At 51.2% G+C, this 25,359-nt stretch overlaps 1 protein-coding gene across 5 annotated transcripts; it reads right to left on the bottom strand.

Annotated features, from left to right (window-relative positions):
* Window positions 1–1,276: 1,276 nt before the first annotated feature.
* Window positions 1,277–24,922, bottom strand: Stmn4 (stathmin 4). Of its 5 annotated transcripts, none has more exons than XM_078030860.1 (8): window positions 24,682–24,922; window positions 24,433–24,560; window positions 8,902–8,991; window positions 7,209–7,304; window positions 6,568–6,648; window positions 5,943–6,151; window positions 4,439–4,630; window positions 1,277–1,894 (listed from the first exon to the last, which is right to left on the bottom strand). In XM_078030860.1, exons 3-8 carry the CDS (start codon window positions 8,912–8,914, stop codon window positions 1,835–1,837), a joined length of 651 nt encoding a protein of 216 aa, XP_077886986.1. In that variant the 5' UTR covers window positions 8,915–8,991; window positions 24,433–24,560; window positions 24,682–24,922; the 3' UTR covers window positions 1,277–1,834. The 5 variants fall into 5 exon arrangements, with proteins under 5 accessions (XP_077886986.1, XP_021590168.1, XP_005337261.1 ...); XM_021734493.3 differs by lacking the exons at window positions 24,433–24,560; window positions 24,682–24,922 and adding exons at window positions 3,713–3,766; window positions 20,009–20,128; XM_005337204.5 differs by lacking the exons at window positions 24,433–24,560; window positions 24,682–24,922 and adding an exon at window positions 20,009–20,128.
* Window positions 24,923–25,359: the final 437 nt, after the last annotated feature.

Genomic DNA, 25,359 nt, shown 5'->3' with positions numbered 1-25,359 from the left:
AACGTTCTGTATTATTACAATGAACCAATAAAAAGTGTTTTAAAAAGAAGCAGCACAGTGCAGTGGCTAAAAATACAGACCCTGGGAGCAAGCTGCCAAATTCAAGTCCCTGTTCTCCCACTTAACTCTCTTTGTGAATTTTGGCAAGAGTGATGCTTTCTATACCTCAATTTCTTTTCCTACACAATAGGATAATAAGAATAAGTTTCTCCTCCAGCCGGTGTGAGAATTAGATGAGATAGTAATATATAAGTTCAGAAAATTTCTAGGCATCTAGTAAGAGCGTTCAAAGCATTAGCTGCCGCCTCCTCCTTCTTCTTCATCACCACCATCAATGTTGATCCTCCAGTTTTCCTTTCCTAAAACAAGGCTAAATTACAATACCACTGGTGGAAAAAACAAAAGGCAATATCAAAGAGTTTATTTGCAAAGCTGTACAAAACTCCACAGTGTGCAGGGCAGGGTGTAGCGATGCCCTGGGCCCCGGGTCAAGCAGACTGCCCTCCTGCTCCTGTTTGCAGGGGAGGAGTGAGAGGGGCTTCTGTTTCCAGCCTTGGTGCTGGTCCTGGAGAACATGACTGCTGGTACTGAATGGCTCCTTCTGCCTGCCACTAGCAAACACTTTATTTTCCTGCTCACATTTTGTGACTCACTGAGAATCCCAAAGCTCCTAGGGTGAGAAAGGCTTCTGCCAGGGTCTGACTGTTGAGGTTCCCCCCAAATTCCTATGTCGAAACCTCCCCTCATGCAATAGTATTAAGAGGTAGGACCTTCAGGAGGTGATGAGCTCATGAGGGCTTCACCCTCATTTTACCCTTTTGCCATATGAGGACTGAGCGGAGAGCAGCTTTGACCAGAGGATCTTGGACGTCCCAGACTCCAGAAGTGTGAGCAATAAATCTCTTCCCTTTATAAAGGACCCAGACTAAGGTGTTTTGTCATAGCAGCCTAACAGATTAAGGCAACTTCTTTCTTAAAATGAATCCTGGGGACCATATGTTAGTCCATAGAAAGGAAGATTGGGTTTCTTTTCTTATCAATTCATTACACTCAATCCAGTAAGGAACAACCCAAAGGAAGGGTTTAAAAGAAGGGGAAAACAAATTATGCCAAAGGCCAGCATAATTGAACCAACCCCTCCCAGCACCTCAGATACATGGATGGCAAAATTAAGAGACACCTGCTACCAGATGGGAGGCGGATAAATTTCTAGAACTTTCTACCAGTCACCCCAAAAAAAAACAAATTCAGGAAATAAAGAACTGGAGACTTGTAGTAAATGTTTCATTGGTCATGATGATCAAAAGATGATAACACACACACACACACACACACACCTCATTCCTCCTGCTGCTAGGCAGAGCCACGTGTCTGCCTTGCCCTGCTCTGGCTGGGCTTCTTATCCTGTGGGCCCTGCAGCCACGGCCCTCAGGACTCTGCCCATCCTTCACCCTGAACTTCCACTGCCCCGGGTTCTCATCTTCCCTCAGCACGGTGCCTGGAGGCTGCTCTTCCAGGCAGAGCTGTGGAAATCACAGGCCTTGGTCGGCTGAGTCTGCAGTGGGTAGTGTCGCCATGTCCGTGCCTTCTTCTTCTCCTTTCCCAAACTCTCCTTCTCTCCCCTCTCCCACCCCATCATTGTTCCCCAGAAACAAATAGGATGGCTTCACTGGTCAATTCTTTACATGTACAAACACCAAAAGCAGAGGAAACGCCCCTGGGCCACCCCCCTCCCCCCAAACCCCAGCGCTGGGAGAGCAGCCGGCGGGCGAGGCTGGGGACCGCGAGCTGCGGACTGTCCGGCTGTCCTGGAAACTGCGTTGGCCTCTGGGCTTTACCTGGAGGCCTCTTCCTTCAGCTCCTTGTTTTTCCGCACCTCCTCCGCGTGCTTGTCCTGGGAAGAAAGGGAGGGACAGGGCAGGTCACACAGGCTGCCCGGCCTAAAGGAAGGCAGGGGGGCGAGAGAAGGGCAGCACAGGATGGCCATCAGGAACAGCGGAGCAGTGTCGGCCAAGGCGTCCTGGGAGGGGCAGAAGGCGGCAGGTGAGTGAGCCCAGGGACTGGTGCGTCCCAGCCTCCCGCAGGGCCCCAGCCTCTTTCCCCCTCCTCTGGCTACTGTGACAGCTGGACTGGTGGCTTGGCTTGACTTACAACAGGGAGCCGCTGGGGTAGCATGTGTGGGAGGAGCCTGCAGGAGAGCAAGCCCCTCCTGCAAGTCGCGAGCCTGCGACACCTGCCTGAATTCCTGGTCCATCCCCCTTATTGCTTATTGCCCACCCCTCTCCGCCTCCGGCTTTCTTACACTTACGGTAAGAGAGCCTTCATTTGTAGTCCAGCCCAAAGGCAGGCCCCGCCCTCTACGGCCCACCCGCTGCATGGTCAGCTGCATGGCAGGCTGCATGGCCTCAGCCGACTCCTCCAGGTGGGCCACGTCCTCTGATCAGGGCGGGGCCTGGAGGGCGGCTCTGGCACCTCCTGAGCTCGGTGATGGCAGCGTCTACCTGCAGCGCTGCGTCCTGCCTTTGGCAGGTGCTGGGTAAATGACCCCCCTTCCAGTCCCTGGTATAACCACGTTCAAATGGCAGAATTGACCTGAAGTAGACCCATTGAGGCAGCCCAGGCTCCCAAGCCAGACCTTAACCTAGAGCTCTGTCCCTAGAGAGGCCCTGGAACTTCCCATGGGTTGGAGGCAGAGAGCAGTGTAGGTCAAGCAGTGTTCTCAAGCTCCACCATGTGTCAGCATCACCTGGGAGCCTCTGTGGTCCCCAGAGACCAACCCTAGAAAGCCATGGTAGTAGGTCTGTGGCAGGGTCCAAGTATGTGTAGTTTTAAACTTTGCACCAAATAATTCCAGGGTAGACCATTGGTGACCCAAAGCCTGGCCCAGAAGGTGTTCGCACCCCACCTGCTGTCTCCTCCAGTGAGTAAAGGTGAGTGGGATCAAGGTCCCAGAGAAAGACGCCCTCTCAAATGTCTGTGCTGGCACCTTGCTGCCTGGAGTCTACCTTACCTCCACAGCTCATGTTCCCCAGTGTGAACCTTTCCCATTGCTTCTCAGGTGAGCTCCCGGGCCCTGGGTTTCCAGCCTCCCTTTCCTTGTCTCCAAAGGCCCTCTCAGTGATGAAAGCCTAGTGACACAATGATGGGCTGATCTCCCTAACACAGACAAGCAAAGAGCCACCTGGACCCGGAGCTGAAGCACTGGCTTCTAGTCCCAATTCTACCCGTGTTAGCTGTGTCACCCAGCGCAAGTCATCTGACTCTCTGACTGGTTTGCTCATCTGCATCAAGGATAATGCCTGTTCTGCTTACACCATGGACCTGGGAGGCATCAGTATAATGAGACAGAAGTGTTTGCAAACAGTCTTTCAAACTCTCTATCAATCATGGGACCAGCCTCAATTATTTGTTTTGGACTTGGCCTCTGAGCCCATGCCCCCTCCTATTCTGACTGCAGATTTTGATTTTTTCTTCCAGAGTTTGTCTCGAGTCACCCCCTTATTAATTGGGGAAGCCTGAAATCAGACCCAGATTGCTTCCCGCCCACAGGGTACTTGCTGCCCCTCATAGGATAGCATCAGAGTGAGGGGCTGGCACGTGCTGACCAGAGCCAGGGCCTGCACAATGTACAGATCCCTGGAGAAGCAACCAGATCTTTCCAGTACAGTTTCTAGGTGGATGGGCGGGAAGGAGTGGGGACCACGCTGCTCACCATGGGACGAGGCCACCGATCGGGTCCCGGGAGTCACCGCGCAGCAGGCGGCTCCTGGAAATAAAACACAGAGCTGGAGCTTCCCAGGAGCTGCAGGAGAAACTGGGGCGGCCTTGAGACTCAGGAAATGAGGCCAGCATGTTCTCCAGCGCAGCACGGGCTGTTATGCTGCTGACACGGGGGACCAACCCCAGTCTCTCACATTTCTCATATTCAGGTGACACCGTTTGGTTTATTGACAAATAGCCTCCTCGTGGAAAGAACCTGAGACTCACTTGGTCCATATCAAAAGGTCTGGAGAGAACTGTTTCCTGCTCAATGGGCGACTCAGCTTGTCCTACCTGGGACTTCAGAGTCAGCAACCTTCATTAAATCAGTTCATTCAAGGATGAAGCCCGGGATGCACAGCCATGTGTCTGTCCCTACTCCCTTGCCTTAAACAAGCTTTCTCCATTTAATGAAGGATACAAGGTCCCTAAGACCATGAGAATTTTTAGTTGTGTTACTGCAGAAAATCCCCTGAGGAAACCCGGAGCTTGGTTTGTGTTTCTTGCCTGTAACTTTCCAAAGCATCCCATTGAGCTCTCTAAGGATCCTGCCTAACAGAACTATTTCCATTACTGCTGAGGCTGCTTCCTCCTGAAACATATGTAGGTCCAAATACACTTGCCATGGAAGGGAGGCGGAGCACCCCAGGAGCCTCCTTTGGAATCCAGGACCATTTACCTTCTCTTGCAGCCGTTCCAACATGGCGGCGAGGTGGGCCTCCCGGTTCTCCTTATTGGATTCCATCTTCTGGGCCAGTTTTTCCTTAGCCATCTTGATGAAGTTGTTGTTTTCCTCAATGGCTTTTTGGATCACCTCTCGCTCATGCTCCCGTTTCTCTGCTAGGTGCTTCAGGAGCTCAGCCTCCTGGTACTGAGGAAGCACAAAGGGAGAGAAAGGCTCTTCAGGGTAAAATCCAGACTTCACCACCTTGGATTAAGAGTTTAGCACTCAGGACACGTGCCTGCCTCACTGAGCTTGCCTTCCCACCTGTGAGCAGGAAGCAGGGACCTTCCCGCACCCTCCCACCACCTGCAGAGCTTCCCACAGCCCTTGATGTTTCTCAGTTTTGTTCTAAATATCCTCAGGACCATCACCACCATCATATTAATTAATGAATTCACAAACACTAGATGATCTCATACTAAGTTCCAGGTATTATTCTAGCAAACTAGGAAAGAAAGAAAAGGTCTAGTAGAAATAAGAAATACCACCTAGGTGCCCTTCAACAGATAATGGATTAAAAAAATATATGGTGTCTATCTACAATGGAATATTATTCAGCCTTAAAGAAAAATGAAATTATGGCATTTGCAGTTAAATGGATGGAGCTGGAGAATATCATGCTAAGTGAAATAAGCCAATCCCCAGAAAACCAAAAGCCGAATGTTTTCTCTGACATGCAGATGCTAATTCACAATGAGGGGGTTGAGAAAGAATTGAGTTATCTTAGATTATGTATAGGGGAATGAAAGGAGAGGAAGGGGTATGGGAGTAAGAAAGAAAGTAGAATGAATCAGACGTTGTCACCCTATGTACATATATAACTATATGACCAGTGTGAGTCTACATCATGCACATGAGAAGTTAGACTCCATTATACATGATGTATCAAAGTACGTACTACTGTCATGGACAACTAATTAGAACACATTAAACATTTAAAAAATACATAAATAACTAAAACCCAGACTAGCATGTGAGAAGAGCCTTTAAGAGTGGAGAGGAAGTGCCCCAGGAGTTCCAAAGAGGAAAGGATTGTTTGCTGCTGAAGGATGAAGAAGAGCTTATACCAAGATGGCCTCAGAGTTGAGCCACGAGCATCAGTAGGGAACCCAGAAGGCCGACTGAGGAAAGGCACCATGGCCTTGTCCCCTCCCTCCCAGTGGAGAAATTCTTACCTTAAATCCCTAACATTTTTTACCGTGTTACTCTTGTCACTCATATAAGGCCACCTCTGGGAGACAAGTGGCACAGTGCGTTGTCCTCCTGACCAAGCTGTGAGCTCCTGCAGGACGGGAGCCCTCACTCCTTTCTTTCCCTTATTGGAGCCTCTTTCTCTGCCCTGTCCCCGGGAGGCCCTGTCTAGATATGGCCTTACCCCGGCTCAGGGCCACCACCCGTCTTCTCCAGCTCCCTCCTGCCCATGCTAAGATGGAGCGAAGAAAGACAGGGGAGCACTTACCTTCCTTCGTTCCTCGGCCGCCTCTAGTTTCTTCTGGATCTCTTCCAGGGATGGGTCTCGCCGCCGGGGAAGGGAGGCGTTGAACTCGGGCACCCCATCGAAGGAAGGTGGCTTCAGGATGACTTCGAAGGACTGGCCCGAGGTGCATTTGTTGAGTTCGATGACTTCCATGTCCGAGATGACGCACCAGTTCAGGTCTACTGTGTCTGCTGCAGGATGAGAGCGAGGGCTGCTGACCTGCTCAAGAATAGCTGGGCCCCCTAAAGCATGCACACGGACCCGGAGAGCTGGGTCCCCATGGCAAACCAGTGGCCAGGGGCCTGCTTCTGTCCTGAGCACTGCTACCTAAGGTCAGAGGGCTGATAGGGCCCAAGGCCCATAGCCACAGTGAGGCCCCAGGCTCCTGGAGTAGGGCCCTGGGGACATGTGAAGTCTGACACCAGCCACAGCAACAGCAGCTGCCTTGGCGTCTGCCTCTACCACCGGCCTCCTCCGAGGGTCAGCTCTTGCGCCCGTTGTCCTCGCTGGTGACAGACAGTGGTGCATTTTACCCACTGCCCCCCCAGGCCCCTCCTCGTCCCGCTACCCACTGACCGCTCGGCCTGTGGACCCTGACTCCTCCTACCCTGTTCTCTTCTTTCTGTCCAGTCAGCACTGTCTTTCCGCTGGCTTTGACCTTTCCTCCTACACTGTCTCCCACACCAGCCTAGACAGAAAAGACAATCCCAGGTCATCCAAACCCGCCGTCTCCTACTGCCAGGCCAACCCACCCCTTCCTCACAACAGGAAAGAGGAGGTGACCTGTCCCCCACACCCAGCAGGAGACCCTGGACCTCCAGTGTCTGGGAACCATCTCTGACACTGGCCCTGAACAGTGCAGCCACACAGCCCAGGCAGGAAGCCCTCTTCCCACCTCCACACTCTTGGACATCTCTCCTTCCCTAGGAGACCCCCCAACCACCCCGTGTCCCCTCTTCTCTTCTGGTTTGTTCCCGAGGGTGGACTCTCTGCCTGGTTCCCCTTGGTGTTGTTTGTTCAAGAAATGAACAAAGGTGAAGCTAAGGGGGAGTGCTCTCGGGAGGGCTGATTCAGAGCCCAGCGGCCAGCTAGTGCCCCAGGCTGGACCCCTGCAGCTCGGACCCTGGCACTCTGGGTAGGAGCATGTGCACGGCAAGGAGAGTTTCACGAAATGGGGGCTGGGGACTGCACCCCCATGCACAGGAGGGAGCCTCTACTCCTTTCTTCCCCAACTGAGTCCTCACTGACCTTCATATTTGTAAGACGACTTATTCAGAGGGTCAGCCAGGAAGCAGGAGCAGAACAGGGACACCAGTGGGAGCTCCTTCATCTTCTCCTTGTAGGCTGCGGAAACATCAGACAGGTGAAGTTGGGGACCCTGGCTGGCCTCAGAGACCCACGTGCACAAGAGTTGGCCTGGAGTTCACCCAAGCCACCTGCACCCACACCTCCCATGTCTGGAGCCACCTCCTTAGGATTCCGGCGTGTGATTCAGCCCCTCATCTGTCCCCTTCCAGAGCACCCAGTGGCCCCATCTGTCCTCCAGTATTTCTCCCCTCCTAGCACCAAATGCCAGGCACCCTCAGGTGTAGACCCCAAGTACCACCACCAGCCCCCAGCTTGACCCCGGGACCCAGCTGTCTGTCTCCCCACGCCCACCCTGGATGGGCCACTTCTTTGGCATTGGGATGTAGGAAATCCGTGCTCCATTCTACCAGAAGCACTGAGTAGTGCCACACAAAGGGTGGATAAGAAGACAGCACAGGGAGTCCGCAGTGTCCCTCTGCTGCACACCTTTGCTGGGTGCCACGTGGGGCTGCTCTTCCTGACCTTCCCAGCACAGTGGCCAAAGCCAGCGTGGCTGCTGTCCATGAGGCAGGAGTGTATCTCCACCACCAACAACTCCCTCTGCGTTTGGAGGTCACAGTTCAGAGCCGCCCGGGCCACGGGGTGACCCCTGTCCGTCCCTCCCCACTTCCCTGGAGCTAGTGGACATGCTTTTGTGCTCGGCATTCTCAGGCCTTCTCAGCAGCAGCCTGCCCAGCACAGAGCCGAGTGCTCTTCCCTGGTTTCCTTTCACAATTGAAAACGTAAGTGACTGCAGAAATACCACATGGGCATTCGAAAAACTTTAAAAGAAAAAATACACCGATGAGCAAAAGGAAGAAAAACTTCAGTTATGATCCCACCCACCCACCCCCCGGGGACTGAGAGGGTCAGGAGCCACCACGGTGCGACAAAGGCTGGGACGAGAAAAAAGCCCTTCCTCCTCGTGGGAGACACCTCCATGCTCTACCCCTGTGCTCTCTTCCAGGACCTGTGGTTAGATCCGCTAAAGCACAGAGGCAGAATGTTTGCACAAGAAGAAATTGTTTCTGGGGGGAGAGGGGGTGGCCAAAAACTCTAATTGCACTTATTTTTATTCATTTTCAAAGTCATTACGTTGGGGCCAGGCGTACTGGTGCATGTTCGGAAATCCCAGCGACTTCAGAGGCTAAGGCCAGAAAATCACAAGTTCAAGGCCACCCTTGGCAAATTTATGAGACTTTGTCTCAAAACAGAATATTAAAAAGGAGCTGGATATGTAGCAGTGACACAGCACCCTGGGTTCAATCTTCAATACCACACACACACACACAAAAAAAAAAAAATTAAAAATTTAAAAATCACTGATTTGGGAGATGGCACAGCTGGGCAATACATTATTGGTTTCCCACTAGTGTGGTTGTGGGTTATCTGACAGCCGAGTTTAGATGATGATGTTGGCCTGCATTACTTTTCAGAAACTTGAAGGCCTGTTTTCATATTACGCGTGTCTCCTTTTCTGCTTAACTTTGGGGTCAGATCCTACTTGGCCCTGCAAGTAGACACGTCTCTGTGCGTCCATAAATCATTATGTGCAGAGGAATAGCCCATGCTTCCGTGCCATGTGGGGACCTACCTGCGAGGGTCATGTTTGCTGGGATCTGGTGGCTGATCTGACTGAAAGTCACAGAAAGCGTCTCTCACCAGCTCAGGACAAGGTCACACCCTGAAACAAAAAAGAAATAGTTTACCACTGACAGATTATCAGCCTAAGGAGGGTCTCTACAACAGCACAGGAACCTCAGGGGTCCTGCTCTTGCTCTCACCCCCAGGTCCTCTTTCCACCAGCTCTCACTTCCCCAAACACCCACCCTCTTCCGCATCACTGGGTCAAGGTCAGGCACTAATGCCAGTGTCACCATTGGCTTCCTTGTCTTGAGGCCTGAGTGCGAACTTGAGTTTCCCAAGCCCCTGTGAACAAGGGGTGTTCCTCTGTCTCCCTGGGCAGCTCAGTGGCCTTCCCAAGGCAAGGATGCTGGTGAATTGCCTAGAGGTATTTTGAAAAATAACCACCCCTCTGAACTTCTGTCTCCACACCCCACCTGTGTCCAGCCAGCTCCGACACGGGGTGAGAGGGAGTTGGACAGAGATGTTAAAACCTTTTCAAGATGGCCTCTCTCTTGCCCGCCCTCCAAGAACCACTGGCCCAGGCCCTCCCTGACCCCACTAAAAACACCCCTGGACCACGAAAAGAGAAGGATCAAGGCCCAATGCCATCACACTTGGTTGATTCAGAGACACAAATGGACACATGGGGGCTTTGTGGGAGCCGGAGATGGGCTCCCTACTCAGCATGAGGCCAGGGGAGCCAGGGAGGGACCCCAGACAGAGCATAAGGGACAGGTCAGAATCTGGCAGAGAAGGCATTCTGCCAGAGAACTGCTCAGGCCAGGGTCAGGGTGAAAAAGCTCAGTGTTCTGGGGCTCCCTTGAGCTGGTTGCTGCCGGAGCAGAAGGTGAGAAGGAAGTGGGACAGGAAAGGAGGTGGGAGGAGCAGCGAAGGCACTGCCTGGAGCTCACTGAAGACAGGAACCGCAGCTCTGGAGAGTGCTGTCACCCAGGCCGCTCCATCTTTGACCACAGGTACTGGTCACTCTGCCAGTGGAAGGTGGCACGAGCCAGCAGGCTGCCTGCCCACATCCTCACGTGGCTAAGTGACACTGAGGCCAAACTGGAGCCCCTTCCTCCAAGAGCCAAGGTGCCTTCCCACTAGGGTCCAGGATCCGAGCTCCTGGGAGTGGCGGGGCCAGCTCTGGGGTAAGAGCTAGACCAGTGCAGAGAGGATGGCAGATGTCAGCTCTTGGCTAGTCGTGTCACAGGTCCGAACCTTGCTTTTCTCACCTTAACTCTGCACAGAGTTGTACCAATTATAAGAGAAAAGCCTCCGCCCTGCACCAGCACACAGAATGCGTCATGGATGTCAGGGGCCTTCCCTCTGCGTCAGGGTGGTCCTCCCCACAGCCCTGCAAGGACTGTCGTCTCCATTCTCAGCAGAGGAGAACGAGGCTCAGAGGGTCTGTGTGACTAGAGAGCACGCAGACTTGACCTAGATCTAGCTGCCCACGAGTACTCGGTCTCCTGTCTCCTCATTGTGCTGGGTCCAGAGGCCCCTGCCAGGCCTCTCCCGAGCCACACAATGGGCCTTCTTTCTCTGGTATCAGGCTGGTCCTGATGGTGCCGGGGGACCCGAGCGGGGAGGCAGGCCTAGTGCCTGGATGTGAAGTCCCCGGTCAAGAGTCTGCAGCCTGTACCATCTGCTCAGGGCCGGGCTGTCTGAAGGCGGCGGGCTGAGTGAGGAAGCTCTTGCCAGGAGAGGCAGCGGCCTGGGACCTTCACCTGGGTGATGGATCGGAAATGGAAGAGGAGGAGGCAGAGAAGCCCACCTGAAGAAAGAAGGGGAGCTGAGCAGGGGCAAGCACTTGGCCCGAGCAGGAATGAGGATGAGGCTGAGCTCAGGGAGCACTCGCACCCACAGCATCCCAGCTGAGCTTCACTGAGCCAGAGCCAGGGCCACAAGAGAGCCATCATCAGCTTCACTTTCAGAAGAGGAACCTGGGGCTCAAAGAAGTTAAGATGCTACACTAAAGTCACACAGCTCTGAGGTGGCAGAGCCAAGTCGAGCATCCCCATCTTGTGACTTCTAAGTTCCTCCCTAGTGGCCAGGGGAGGAACTAGATTCTCACTACTGCTTCCTCCGTGGTCCTGAGGACTCAGGGAAAGCCAGTCTGGCCGAGGGCTGTGGATTGATTTTAAAATGTGCTCTGTATTGACGCACATGCTACATGGAAGTTACTGTGCTAGGGGTCTGGGGAACATAGAGAATGTCAGGGAGACAGAGGAGGAAGACCAAGGAGGGAACAGGAGATGTCACAGAGGTGAGCGGCAGTGTGCATGGTCAAGGAATTGGTGACGGCCGTGGGATCAGAACCTGCATGATAAAAAAGGTACTCATCGAATGTTTGCCACGTACACACCCTTTTACTTTAGTTTTCATAACTGTGTGGTGAAGTAGGAATGCTATCTGCATATTATGAATGAAGAAACTGAGGGTCAGAGAGGCCAAGTGACATTTCCATTCAGTAGAGAGAGTTGAGTAAGATGCATCCACATCTTAATGCTAATGACTGTGAATGTGGTCTTATTTGAAAAAAAAAAAAAAAGGATTTCCTCAGATGTCATTAAAGATCCCAAAATGAGATCATCTCTGATAACCCAAGTGAGCTTTAAGTTCAATGGCAAGTCCTTATGAGTGACACACAGAGAAGCCATACAAAAATGGAGGCAGAGATTGGAGAGAAGAAGCCTCAAGCCAAGGAATGCCCAGGGTGACCATAAGCTGGAAGAGGCGGGGAAGGATCCTCCCTAGAACCCTGGAGCAAGCGTAGCCTGCTGGCACCTGGAGTGTGGAACCCTCACCACTGGTTTTGTGGTAAGGTGCTCCAGCCCTAGGAAACCAGTACTCTCAGTAAGTAACAAAACCAGGAGCCAAAGTCACGATGATTCTTCCACCGAATCTCAGCAACCAGCATTTGTACCTGGTCTGATTTGTTCCTCAAGAGGATCTGTGTACAAGTATCTCAGGGTACATGGGACCCTGAAAAATCCTCCTGCTAATTGCGACATCATTTCTATTTCAGCCAAGATCTGAAAGATCTGCTGCGCCTGGGATGCTCTGAGGAAAGACCCAGAAGACACAGGGGCAGAGGGTCGGCAAGACCTCCCGGAGAGCACAGCAGTGTCAAGGAGCACCCGGCCTGAGAGGAGCCTGGCGGCACCCTAGTTAGCCTCTGGCATTAGCGGTCAGTGGAGCCAGGACAGCAGCCTCCCCAGCGCTCAGCCTGCTGGTGTGACCTCAGTGTCATCTTGCACAGGCGGTTCAACAGTCATGCCATGTCATGCCACAGCAAAACACAGCCTCGTGCAGGCTCCCAAGCACCTTGGAGGAACACCGACTGGTCAGTCAAGAGGCCCCCCGGGGCTGGGCATGGATCAACACAGCAGGTGGGAGAGGACTTCAGCTTCTGCTGGCACCGATGCCAGTGTGGCCTTACCCCAGGTGACGAGGGGCCATCGTGCCATTTAGGTGGAATGCCTAGGGTGGTGAAATGACTTTGCATCTTGACAGTGGGATGAGTGGTGGACTGGGTTTGTTCAGAAGAGAGGGGACCCACTGGGTTGATGCAAGGTAAACTGGGATTGAACACTAGAATGGGACAGGGAACCCACAGAGGCCTCCACACCAGCGAAGGAGTCTGTATCTTGTATTCAGTTAGAGGGGCTTTGGTGTCCTTTGAATGAGAGGAGAGGGCAGGGTGAGGCTTACAGGGACAGCAGTAACCACGGCTGCCATTTCTTCAGCATCTACTTTGTACCAGGAAAAGCAAAGGCGTATCTCAATTTATTTTTGAAAACGAGGAAATGGCAGCTCTGCACAGTTGGGTAAAGGATACCAAGTCACACAGACAGTCAGAAGCAGAGTTGGGATTTGAGTCTGTGTGGGTTCCCTCGGGAAGCCTGCTCTGGGCGCAGGTTCAAGTACAGGCAAAAGGAGATTTAGCAGCAGTGTGGGCTTGGGGAAAAGATTAGGAGGGGCAGGCTGGTAGTGTTTTGTCCAGGCAGGCTGGGGACCCGCCTGGGCTGTCACTTCCATCCCACCCAGCACTGCTCTCCCACCTACAGATGTGACCCATACACTTCCCCAGCTCCAGCTTCTAAGCAGGTTCAAGTACAGGCACAAGGAGATTTTTCCAGGCATCCCCTGCGCCTAGAAAAGCAAGTGAGCGTGCCTTTTTATGGGTGGAATGAGCCATTAGCTTCACCGGTACATAAATTGGTGAGTGATCATCCCACCAAGCAGAGAGTCCGCCAGGAGGCCTCAGACACAGAGGGGTGAGTTTTGCATGGGGGAGGGCATGGCTGCTGGGGAAGCCCTAGAATCAGGGAAGATGTTGATGAGAGGGCTCTCATGGCAGGATGGTGGGATGGAGAAGATGCCTAAAGTGAAAATATCAGTACCTGCAATTTCCCTTGCACACCAGAATGTCAGAGGTGAGGAAATCACCGAACAGATGCGTGATCACAGAATGGGGGAGCTGTCTCGATCCTGGGGAACAGGACAGACTTTCTGATGAGCACGCGGTGAGACACAACAGGCCCAGGTAGGCTAAATGTCCTGCATCGCACACAACAATCCCACGCAGGAAAAATACCCCATCAGAAAGGCCAGTGACTTCCTCCTGGGGACAGAGGTCCGGAGGTCACACAGCAAGTTGCTGCCAGAGAAAGGCCAGAAGCCCAAGCATCTGGACTCCAGTGTTGGCACCTTGCTCCTTCACACTGCCCCTTCTCCCCTCCAAACACCAGGCTGGATGAGAGGAACAGCCCGCCCCGCCCCGGGGCCAGCAGAGCAGCATCCAATGAGAAGATGGGCCTGCAGACAGGACGCCACAGGGAGCCTCAGCAGGACCTTGCTCCCGGCTTTCTACAAGGTGGTTAGTAACAGGAGCAGGCAGAGGAGAGTGCTCAGTGCTCAGGCACCACCTGGCGCCGCCACCCGCCAGCGTGCACACAGCCTCCCAGGTGCTCCGACTGCCCACGTGGCACAGTGAGCCGCACTGTTCTTGTCACTCTTAAGAAATGCCCAAATAGCACTCTCAGGATGCGTCCAGGCCCACGCGGACTATTTTTGAGGGATAAGCAGCTAATGGATGCCCAAATGGTTTCAAGAGAGCTCTCCTTGGCAAGGGTCCTGGAGGCCAAATATAGGAACTCTGGCACAGAATTGGTACGGCAGCTTCACGGTGGGGGAACCACGAAGGCTGAGCCAGGTCCTCCAGCCACAGGCAGAGTGGGAAGGGCTTCTTCCAGCTGTGCACTGGACCGGCCTCTTAGGAGACCAGGTCATGTTCTGTGTTCACCTGGTATTAGCTGCGTAAGTGACCTCAGGGTCACATGTCTTCACATTGGACTGGAATCGTGCCATCTCAGAACAGTAACCTAGCGTACTTCACGCTGACCAGGGGCTCTGATGTCTGATTTGAGTTTAAAATCAAAAGGAGTTAAATCATTTTTTCATGAGTGTGGTTTTCAGTCTTTCCACACTATTTATTAAATATTGAATTCCATGCCAAGTCCTCTGTTAAGTCCCAGAATAACCCCAGGTGGGGAGTCTTAGGGAGTTCTGCAGGTGCTCTGCAGGTCTCCAGCAGGGTCCTCTGCAATACTGTGGACCATGTCATCAAGGAAGAAGGAGGGGATTAGAGTAAAGACCATTTAGGGACGAGTGAGTCAGAGAGGGGGCTGGCAGACTGAACGGTGTGTGATTCACTGGCTTTGGGGACTGGTAGTATCAAACCTCCCCTTAGGTTTGCTTTTCAGGGCTTCAAGAGGAGTCGCGGACGGTGGAGAGCTTCAGAACGCAGCATAATTGTGCTTCTAGGAATGACCTGCTGATGACAGCAGAACCCTGGAGGCCTAGGTCTGAAGAGGCCCTCCAGGTTCTAATGGCTATGCCGAGAGGAAGCCATTAGACAGCCCCAAATAATCCCCAGTGATGGGACTTCCCAGGCTATTTTTTAATCTCCTATTCAATATACACAAGAGACTCAGCATAGCAGAAGTCAAGTTCAGGGTGTGAATTTTTATTCAGGACAGGCAGAGAACTGGGTTTGTGAGTCAGGCTCTGGGTGGGGTCCCAGAGTCAGGAGCAGTCTCAGGCACTAGCGCCCGAAGCAAGCTCTGTAATTTCACTCCTGACAACGACATGGATGTTTGACAGTGCACCACGGTTGACCAGCAGCTTCCCGGTGCATGTGTGTGCTCATGCATCTTACACAAACTGCTTCAGTTGCAAACATACTAGCCCTGAATGTCAGAAAGATCTATGTGACACAGAAAAGAAAATAAGTACTTGCACCCTGGTGAGTTTACACTCTCAGCATTTCCTTGTGTTTTTTTTTTTCCTGTGCCTATTATGTTTGCAGTATTGTAATCCATGTGTATACGTTTTACCATTCACTCTCCCTGAAACCTATGAAGTAGATATGATTAGACCCATTTTCCCGATGGTCAGTTTAGCAACTTTGTTTCCCTGAAGTGGGACAAGGAGGAAGGGAGAGGCATAATTTGAACCAATCTTTTTTACACCAAATTTCATGCTGTTCCTGTCAAAGCTCCATGCTGTTCTCAAACCCAGCCCTGTCCCTACATGGGAGCAAGGACAGCTGCCCATGGCACATGGTTGAAGTTGACTATCTCCAAATTGCCTCCCTATCCTGGGTGACCTCATGCTTAAAATTCTAACCATGAAGCTGTCCTTGGGTTCAGCTATGGCCTCAGACAGTCCCCATTTGAAAGCCTACACCTAACCTATCAAGCATAATAAATTGAGTCATTTTCATATCTGGACAGAAAAAGCAAGAGGACTTGTCAACATCCCCAGAGGGTCAAGTTCTTTGCCCATTCTGCAGCCCCACAGGTGGAAGGAGTCATGGGGATCTCTAGATTTTTATTTCCCATCTCTTCTCAGATGAAGAGACAAAGGGTCTAGGAAATCTAGTGCCTGTCTGAGGCCCAAGGAGCAGAGTCCTCCTTCCAGCCCAAATTTAACTACACGGAAAGAAGCCCCTTCTCTTTTGCAACATCATTTTTTATTTCTTTGTTCTTTCATTCTTCTCCAGCGCTTATTTCTTACGTTACTTTAATTTTAACTTTAAATGGTTATCACTTACCACTATAAGTATACAAGTGAAGTACAAGTATAAAATGGTGTCCACTGATTTTCTTTGTGTGAGATAAAAGATTCAACAAAATTTTACTTTCTCTCTCTACAAACCTGGCTCTGTCAGAATGATCTGGATTTTTCAGTTTTGGGTTATCATTATCGATTTCTTTTTTTTTTAATGTTATTCACTCAACAAATATTTTTTTGAAAACCTACTGTATGCACTATGCAAAGTAGTAAGACTACATGATCACCTCACTCAACATATCCCTAGCCCAAGATATTTGACATTTTTTGCATTTGGCTTTGTAAATACGCTTACTATAATTAGACGTCTCTAAACGCTATTGTTCTGGTTGTTCATGACCATTATATGTCCTTTTTGTATTCAAGTTTTTTAATCTGATCATTTTTGACTATTTACAGTACTTCTTGGAGTAATTTTCTCCAGAAAATCCTCATGGTATGCTTCTTGGGAGTGTCTGTGTCTGAGATGCTGAAGGTAAGTGGCAGGCAGCCCTGACCCTGGGTCGGCAGTCCCTGTGCGTGTGCAGGGAGCAGTTAGCCTTGGATGCTGTCTGTCCGCTTGTTCTCACATATGCACTCTGCACTTTGTACTTCGCTCCCTTTTCTGGTCTGGATTTCAGGCACAGACCCCCTGCCCAGCCATCCACCGACTCCCAGCACACTTCCTGTCCTCCTTCCCCCAGATTCACATTCTCCAGCTTGTTCTATGAACTCTAGATTTGCCGGTGCCCTGTCATAAACCAGGCCAGCCACTGCAGGCTCCCGCCCCTTTTGATCTGTCTTGTTCTTCTGCCTCTCATCTCTGACAGCAGGACCCAAAGCAGGCAGGGCACACAGCTCTAACGGAAAGGAGCAAAAAGCTTTGAGCTTTGGTGGGGGAGAAAGGCAGGTATGTACATGTGAGTGGGGGCAGGTGGGACAGGAATATGTGTGGGGTGCATGTATCTGTGATCCTCCTACCTTCCTATTGGGACTATAAATGGAAAGGGTGATTTTTTGGATGGGGGGGGAGGTCCTTGTTCATTCTCAAACAAAAACAGAAAAAGCAACCTTTCCCACACTGTTACATTTCTAAATATAGCAAATGCTAATTTAATAAGCAAGCCAGGTAATGCAGGATGCATGTTCATTTCTCAAGCTAACAAAGAGTTCGGTCCTCTAATAAGCAATATAAAAATTGCATTTTTCCCCATTACATAATTCCACCCAAATTTCTATGCCTCTTCCCCCCCCCAAAAAAAGAATCATTTCTTTCCATCCATGACTTCAAACTTTCTAGGAATTCTGTCTCCAAATGAAAGTCCTAGGGTAAGCAGGAAATAATATAAAACTGTAAAAAGGGACATAGAAGGCAGGATCTTAAGTGTTCTGGAAAACTTAGTCTTTTCTTTGGTTATGATCTTGATAATTTGAAATCATATATGTAAAATCAAGAATGACAGATCTGAACATTCCTGTTCTTCTTGCGTGGTCAGTTGAAGGTGGACTCTGACCCCTCCCCTCCTCACCTGTCCTGCTTTCTTTGCCCTGTGTCCTTCTTTCCTGTTTCACTATCTTATTGGATCCCCATTTGTCAATCTGTGTTGCTCTGTTTTAAATACTGTCAATCAACCCTCTTTCCTCCTAGAGAAGGCGCGTGGTTTAAACTGCCTGGTCAAAGGAGGGAAGGTGGCCAGTCTCACCTGGCGCTCAGATCCCTTTCATGGAGCCAAGATGGAATCTAGATATGAACCACTCATCCAAGCAAAAATGTGAGGAATACCCCTACCCCTCCACCAACAGTAAAACCCAGAGTCCTGCTCACCCATGGAGACACATTCCAAGATATCCCACAGGTGCCTGAAATCCAGGATATACTGTTTTCTCCTCTACATACATACCTATGATAAGGCTTCGTTTATAAATAAGTCACAGCAAGAGATTAACAACCATAGCTAGTAATAAAATGGAATGATTATCAGTATATACTGATAAAAGTAATTTAAAACTTGCAAATGGCTAATTTCTGGAATTTCCCACTTAATATTTTTGGACTTAATTGCCCACAAGTAACTGAAACAGAGAAAAACAAAACCGTGGATAAGAGGGCACTGCTGTATGTCTGCTAAACCCTGGACCCTGGGGGAACACGCTGGACCAACCTTTAGAACACAGTATCTCACGAAAGAAACAGTCTCCCATTAAAATAACACTTGGAATGAACTGCAACTTTCAGGCACTCATTTGGTATCTGCCAATGAGACATATAGTGTGCAACATACAGTGTACATCCTGATCGGACACATACACGTGTACTCACAAATACACACGTAACTGAAAATGCATTACTAAGTAAAAAGGCACAGAATACATAATATACCCATTATATTGGCTGTGTTCTAATTTTTTTTCAAGTCTACCTTATCTCATATTATTAAAAGAAATACTGGTTATCATCCACAAAATTCATTTCATAATCTACTAAACAGGTCTTAGTGAGGAAGACTAAACCTATCTCCAGGGCAACGCAGAAGTCTCCTCTAATGCTTCTCTGCTGGTGGTCATCCCCTTACTTCTTGAATGGCTTCAGTGAGGGAAACTCACTTCCCACAAGGAAGCATGCTCTCTGGTGAAGCATCTAGCAGTTAAAGATCCTTGCTCACTCCAAAGCTGCAGGTGTGGCTGGGCGGAGCTGGGGATAACAAGAGGTCTGGGACGAGCTGGCAGGAGCTAGGCAGCCTCAGAGGGGCTGGAAGCACTGTTCCCAACAGCAAGGCAGGGGCTCCGTGAGCTACAGGAGAGGACAGGGCTCTGGGAGGCTCCGGTTCACTGCTGTGGAGCCACAGATCAGAACTGCCCCTTCTGCGTGCCTTCCACTCCAGCACTATGATCATTTCCACATCTGATGTATGATCTCATTCCCCCTGGCACCCGCCCGTGGGAGAGCTCTCCTCCCCCTAGAGGGGGCCTCAGCCTCCATGGAGACAGATTCCCCCACATTCCCTCCGACCTTCCCACCCACCCACCCCTCAGGGCTCCGTCAGGCCACTTCCAGTGTCCCCCAGTAGTGTTCTCTTGTCCCTGGGACACAGGGGCATCCCTGCCTGGGGTATGCAGACAAGGGCACCCCGAACACGTCTGACCTACCCACCTAAGACTCCCTGGAGACCTGCCCAGCTTCACGACCATGAGGCTCCCCCACACCTGATCGCATCTTCCTGGGAGAAATAAAACAAAGACAGCACCACCACGTGGGACTGAGTCGGCCACTGGACTTCAAAGCTCTGGGTCCCGGGTCCCGGGCACGAGAAAAGGAAAATGCCTAAACTCCTGGAAGGGTGGGGGTCTGAGCGAGGAAGGAGGGCCAGGGCGTGGCAGGCCTGTGCTCCTGCAGCCTCAGACTTTGAGCCCGCTGGCCCCGCCAGGTAGGATCAGGTTGACCTCAGGGTGGGGCGGGGCCAGGCGGAGGGGATGATCTCATTGCATCCTTAGGACCAGGAGGAGAAAGTAAGGTGGTGGAGAGACAAGGAGAAGGATGAAAACGGGAAGAAAGACCAGGAAAGCCGAAACTGTCAAACACAGGGCAGCTCCAGGCTTGAAAGGGGTCTTCGGGTCAAAAGCAGTTCCAGGGGAGACCAGGTTCCAAGCCAACCCTTTCTCCCTCAGCAACAAAACATTTTAATGCAAAAATAACTCACCAGGGACCTCCCTCCGACACTGCCTCTCTCCTGAGCTCTGGAACAAAAGTGAGGATCCCACCCTGGCCCCTGCCCCTCGCCAAGCACCGTCCCCTGCCTCGCCCTGCTTCCCCCAAGGCTTGACAAAGTTTAAATGACTGAGTGAAACCAAAGGCAACACAAAGGGCCCGGACCCTCGCCTCTCCTCTCCGTGGCTGCTGTTTTGCTTCTTTCTTTTGTTTGAAAACCTCCGACCCTTTGCATCTCATGTCTTCTTACCTGCAGTCCAGTTCGAAGCAAGCGAGCTGCTCTCTCCTCACTCCCTCAATTAGTGGTACCCTGGGCTTCTCTCAACATCAGCACCACTGCTCGCCTCTCGCCATGACATCACCTCCGAGCTCTCTGATTGGCCAGCAGTAGGTTGCTTGGCAATTGGACAGTCTCCTCTGGTGGAGCGGGGATTGCCTGAGCGAGTAACTCTTAGCAGGCCAGGGAGTGGGAGATGATGTCAGACAAAGGGCTGCTTTCCCCCACTGCCCGTGGAGCCGGGGAGGTAGAGAGTGAGGGTGGCGAGAGGGAAGGGAGGAAGTGGTAGGGGGAAGGTGGGGGGAGGCACAGCCCGCACACTGGGGGAACCATGAATGATTTTGGGAATCTTTAGCTCCTTCAAATCTGGGGGTGAGAGAATATGGAATCTAGAGAAGCAAGAAGATAGAACAGATGAACCCTAAAAATAGCTTCCCAAAAGGCTGGATGCCTGTTTCCAGCTCTGTCAGAAGGCTGGTGGGTTAGGACAGTGACTCACAAGGTGGGAAGGGGCTGCAGAGAGCCCAGGCCTGGAGCTGGCAAGGGCTTCATGCAGGGCTCCCAGGAGAGCAGGGCTTCCCCCTGGCGGCCCTCAGGAGGTGTCAGCCACATCTGTGTTGTGGCTTTTGCCCAGGACCAGTGGGTCCTCACAGCCCACATGACCAGCCTGGGTCTACCAGAGGGAGCCACAGGTAGGAGCCCAGACTAATCTTTACCCTGGAGGTTCCTAAATGTGGTGGGATCCTGGGGGAGGGGATGGTCATCTACAGTGCCTTCCGTGCCCTCGGGGAACCAGGGAGCCCCTGATGCAGGAGGCTCAGCTGCTCACTGTCAGCCTGTGGGCAGGAGGGGGCAGGTGCAGCTGGAGGGTTGAGGTGCCCTGCAGAGCAGGACTCCTCCTGGGGGCGCCTCCATGTGACCATCCTCGCTTTCTACCGCCCAACATTCCTCACTCAGTTTTCTTGGGAAGGACTGACTTTCAATTGTGGCAAAACATTCAAAACGTAAGTTTTGCCCTTTTTCCAGTGTGGGGAATCAAATCCAGGGCCTTGCACATGCTAGGAGAGTCCTGTACCACTGAGCCTCATCCCAGCCCAATGACATTGTTAAGTATCCCATTCATTCAGTGGCACTATATACAATCAGTGTTGTGTGACTGTCACCAACCATCTCCCGAAGTTTTTCATCTCCCCGACATTCATCAGTAACCATTAAAACTGCCCCTTTCTCCCTAACCTCTAATCTACCTTCCAACTCTATTAATCTGCCTGATTCTAAGTATATCATACAAGTGACATCATGTAGTGTTTGTCCTTTTGTGTCGGGATTCTTGCACATGACTTGATGACTTTGAGGATCATCCCTGTGTAGTGTGTTTCAGAATGACATCACCTCACCTCAGTATGACATCATCTCACCTTGGTATGACATCACCTCCCGTCAATGCCATCATCCTCACCCTCGACCACCACACCTCTGGTCACTGAGACTGCACATAATGATTAAAGGTTACCTTGAACTCAGCCCATGCTTTGACATCCTTTTTCTAACTACAACAGCATTGTCGAGGATCTGAAGGTGGCCTGCTGAATGTAGAGGACGTGTGGAATGTTTGCTCTGCGGAGACCCCGGCCTGCTTCCCACAGCTGGAGCCCAGGCCCTGCGGGCTTCTGCAGGAGGGTCCACATGGACATATGTCTCCCAAGACGACTCCTCATCAGGACTCAAGGACGCTTGTCAGGGGACCTGGGGGTGTCAGAATGACCGACAGCCCGGCCTGACGTTGGGGTTTGCAGCGCATGCAGCTATCCTCTCCTGAACTCTCCCCACAGGCTGCAGGGACAGCAGGAGAGACGTCATTCTGCTCCACATTCAGTGAGTGTCCTTGAACAACACACTCTCCATGCGTTGTCACAGGCCACCACCCAGGACCCTCAGGCCAAGCTGGCCCATGTCAGAGGGAACTGAAACGCCTGAGGGTAGCAGAAGCATTTCCTTCAGGGTGTGGAGGCAATAGAGGCCGCACCGCATGCCAAGCCGGGATCTAGAATCTAAGCAAACCTCAAAGGCACGTCTGCCCTGGCTGTCAGGAGCCCTCTCTCCTTCCCCACCTGCCTCTCCTCCCAGCCCTGAGGAGCTGAACTCCACAGATCTGCTGGCTCTGAAAAGTGAGGGAGGGGGAGCGGAGACAGGGGGTTGCCATGGTGATGGCAGCCAATAAGAGATCCTCTGCTGCCAGGGAGGGAGGCACCGGGTGGAGCCCCCCATCCTGACTGGGAAGGAGAGTGGGGTGGGGACAGTGGGGGTGAAGGGGAGCAGGACATCACTACCCGAGAGCAGAGACCAAGGGGGAAAGAGGAGAAGTGGGGAGGCCTGCTCCATTTCTCTCTAGCTGCTGTTTGAGTGCTAGGTTGTGGTGGGCAACACACACACACACACAAAATCTGTACAGGGAGCATCTACCCCATTTATAACAAATAGACACTCTGCAAACAAACTCACCTGTTAAGGATGAGGCCTCAATTTGAATGTTGGGGCAGAGAAGGGAAAATAATATTGGAAAGAGAGGGAGTGAGGGGTGGGCAGAGCTACTGCCTGGAAATCTTCCCAGTGGGAGGAGAGTCCTGGGGCTTCCTGGGGTGAGGCAAAGCCACCTGCAGCAGTGATGAATAGAAAAGCACACAGCTAGTAGGAAACTGGACAGGGACAGGCATCGGGGACAGGCATCGAGTCCAAAGGAAAGGGGTGAGGAGAGACCAAAGGAATCAGCGAGGTCAAAGCTAGGAAGCTTGCAAGGGTGGCACTGAGACCAGGGACGGAGGAGAGGCTGGGCAGGGGCTGAGCTCGTCACACCTTGGTGCTCAAAGCTCCCAGGAGCTTTGCTGAAGAAGACGAGGCCAGAGACTGTCCCTGCACCTGCCGAGTCAGTGTTGGGTGGGGCGGGTAGGTGTTTAATGGTCAGTGTTGGGTGGGGTGGGTGGGTGGTGATTGGTTCCCTAGGTGCAGCCTCTGGACCTGTCAAGGTGCGGGGGGGCCCCCCCAGACACGCAGATCCACGCCCCTGCCTCTGCGCAGACTCTCACAGCTCCTCACAGCTCAGGCTGCACTGTGGCAACAGCATTCAGACCTGAATCTCCACACACTGCCAGGCTGCACCGTGGGGACCCGATTCATTTATCTCTAACCAGGAATCCAAAGGCAACCGCTGCCCAATGACCTGATCACCCTGTAATCAACACTTGCAGCCACTGAGGCACTAGGAGCACCCCGTCCCCAAAGGGACCCCTGCCTGTGACCCAGGTAGTTCTACTGAAGACCAATTGGGTAGTCTCCCTGGGGATGTTCACGGAGCCTCTGACCTCTTTCTAACCCTCAGAAAATGGGGTGTTTGCCTGACTTCAGAAGACCTGATCAACACACGTGTGTCCCTATCACTGGCACCAGTGCGATTTGTAAAAACATATAACATAAATGGGTGTTTATTTTCTGCCTTTACTTTAGGAGGAGACAAAGGTTTGGGGGATTTATGTAGAATTAGTTGAACTGACAATTCTCAGGAATTTACTTAACACTAAGGAAAAACATGTACACATGACGTCACTTTTTGAAACATGAATGCTTATTTCACTGACTCAGAAGCCCCTGCGACGCCAGTGGCTTACATTTCTCTCAGTAAATTGAGACACAAATAAATGCAGTCAATTAGAATTTAAGCAATGTGTATTGTCCGTGCTGTTTGTTTATGCCAACGATTAGATTTGTAAACTAAATTGCATTGGCAGATAATGTTTATAACAAAATATACTCTGCTTAGAAAAACAAAACATTTATCAAGTAAGCTAAGACCTGGATGTCACTAGAGAACAGTGCCTGGCACAACTACAGGCTTAATAAATGTCAGCCATTACTGTGATTGTCATTAAGTACAACACAGACTACCTATAAGTCTCAGTCGTGCAAGTAGCAGAAGCCCATTTCAAATTTGTTTTTTTAAGAAAAGTTTATATTAAAATTTAACAGTAAAACATTTAAAAATACACAATCCTATTAGAAAATGGACAGTGGATATGAAGAGAGGTTTTATCAATGAGAATATACAGATAGCATATACACACATGAGAAGGTATTCAACAACACGCCAGTAAGGGAAATACAAGTGTAAGTCTCTGGGAGCAATCACAACATACTTATTAAAAGAGTAAAATAAAAGTAGTTGCAACACCAAATGCTAGTGAGTGTGCAGAGAAACTAGATCAGTGAGATGTTGCTGGAGGGAGTGGAAAATGGTACTCCAGAAAATAGTTTGGCAGATTAACACACACTTACCAGATGTGTTTGTCAGCTTTTCACTGCAGTGACAAAATACCTGAGATAACTTAAAAGAATGAAAGGTTTACTTTGGCTCATGGTTTCAAAAGGATTCCATCCATGGTTGGCTGGCCCCATTGTCTCCGGGCATGTGGTGAAGTGGATCATCATGGCGCAGGGCCAGGGTGGAGCAGAGCTGCTTACCTCCCTGCAGCAGCTGGGAAGCAGACAGAGTGGGGGTGGGCAGTAAGGTCCAGGGACAAAATACACCCTTCAAGAGCAGCCCCCGGGTGACCTGCCTCTTCCAGTTAGGCCCCACCTCCCAACATTTCCTCTACCTTCCAATAATGCCACCAGCTGGGGACCAAGCCTTCCACACAGGAAGCTTTGGAGGACATCTCAGATCCAAACCACAACACCAGGGGACCAGGCAATTGCTCTCCTCAGCATTGTTCCCGGGGAAATGAAAACTCATATCCACACAAAAATCTGTGTACAAATGTTAGAGCAGTTTTATTCATAATAGCCCCAAACAGGAAATAATCCAGAAGGCCCTCAAGAGGTGAACGGCTACACAAACAGTAGATCCACACCACGGATACTTACCGATGGGCCTTAAAAAGGAATAGACTCCTGCTGCAGTGACTTGAATGATCTTTGGGAGTTATGCCAGGGGGGGGGGGGGGGGGGGGAGGACGGCCTGTCTCAAAGGGTTACAAGCTATTTGATTCCATGGATAGAACAGTCACAAAAAGACCAGATGACAGAGGTGAGAAACAGATTGGTAATTATCAGGGCTTAGGAATGGGGGCGGAGGGAGACTAAAGAGGTATCAGATAAAGGAATCCTCCTGGGACGGAGCAGTTTTGCATCTTGAGGGTGGCGGCGTCTACACAAATCAATGTGGGGCCTGAAATGGCCCAGGACGCACTCTACCACTGTGGGCTCCTAGTCCTGACATGGTACTGTAGTTACCTAAATTGCAACCCTGGGGGAAACTGAGAGTAGGGAACATG

Source organism: Ictidomys tridecemlineatus, chromosome 14, assembly GCF_052094955.1.
Source record: "Ictidomys tridecemlineatus isolate mIctTri1 chromosome 14, mIctTri1.hap1, whole genome shotgun sequence".
Taxonomy (NCBI): Eukaryota; Metazoa; Chordata; class Mammalia; order Rodentia; family Sciuridae; genus Ictidomys; species Ictidomys tridecemlineatus.
Note: the sequence above shows the minus strand (reverse complement) of the source record. Positions and strands in the feature narration are given on the sequence as shown.

What these genes read in the sequence shown, in the direction of transcription:
- Stmn4 (XM_078030860.1), bottom strand. An exon ending in GTCGTCTTACAAATATGAAG is followed by an intron (nt 6,649 to 7,208) that starts GTCAGTGAGGAC and finishes TTTTCTGTCTAG; the next exon opens with GCTGGTGTGGGAGACAGTGT. An exon ending in CGGCCGAGGAACGAAGGAAG is followed by an intron (nt 4,631 to 5,942) that starts GTAAGTGCTCCC and finishes GTGCTTCCTCAG; the next exon opens with TACCAGGAGGCTGAGCTCCT.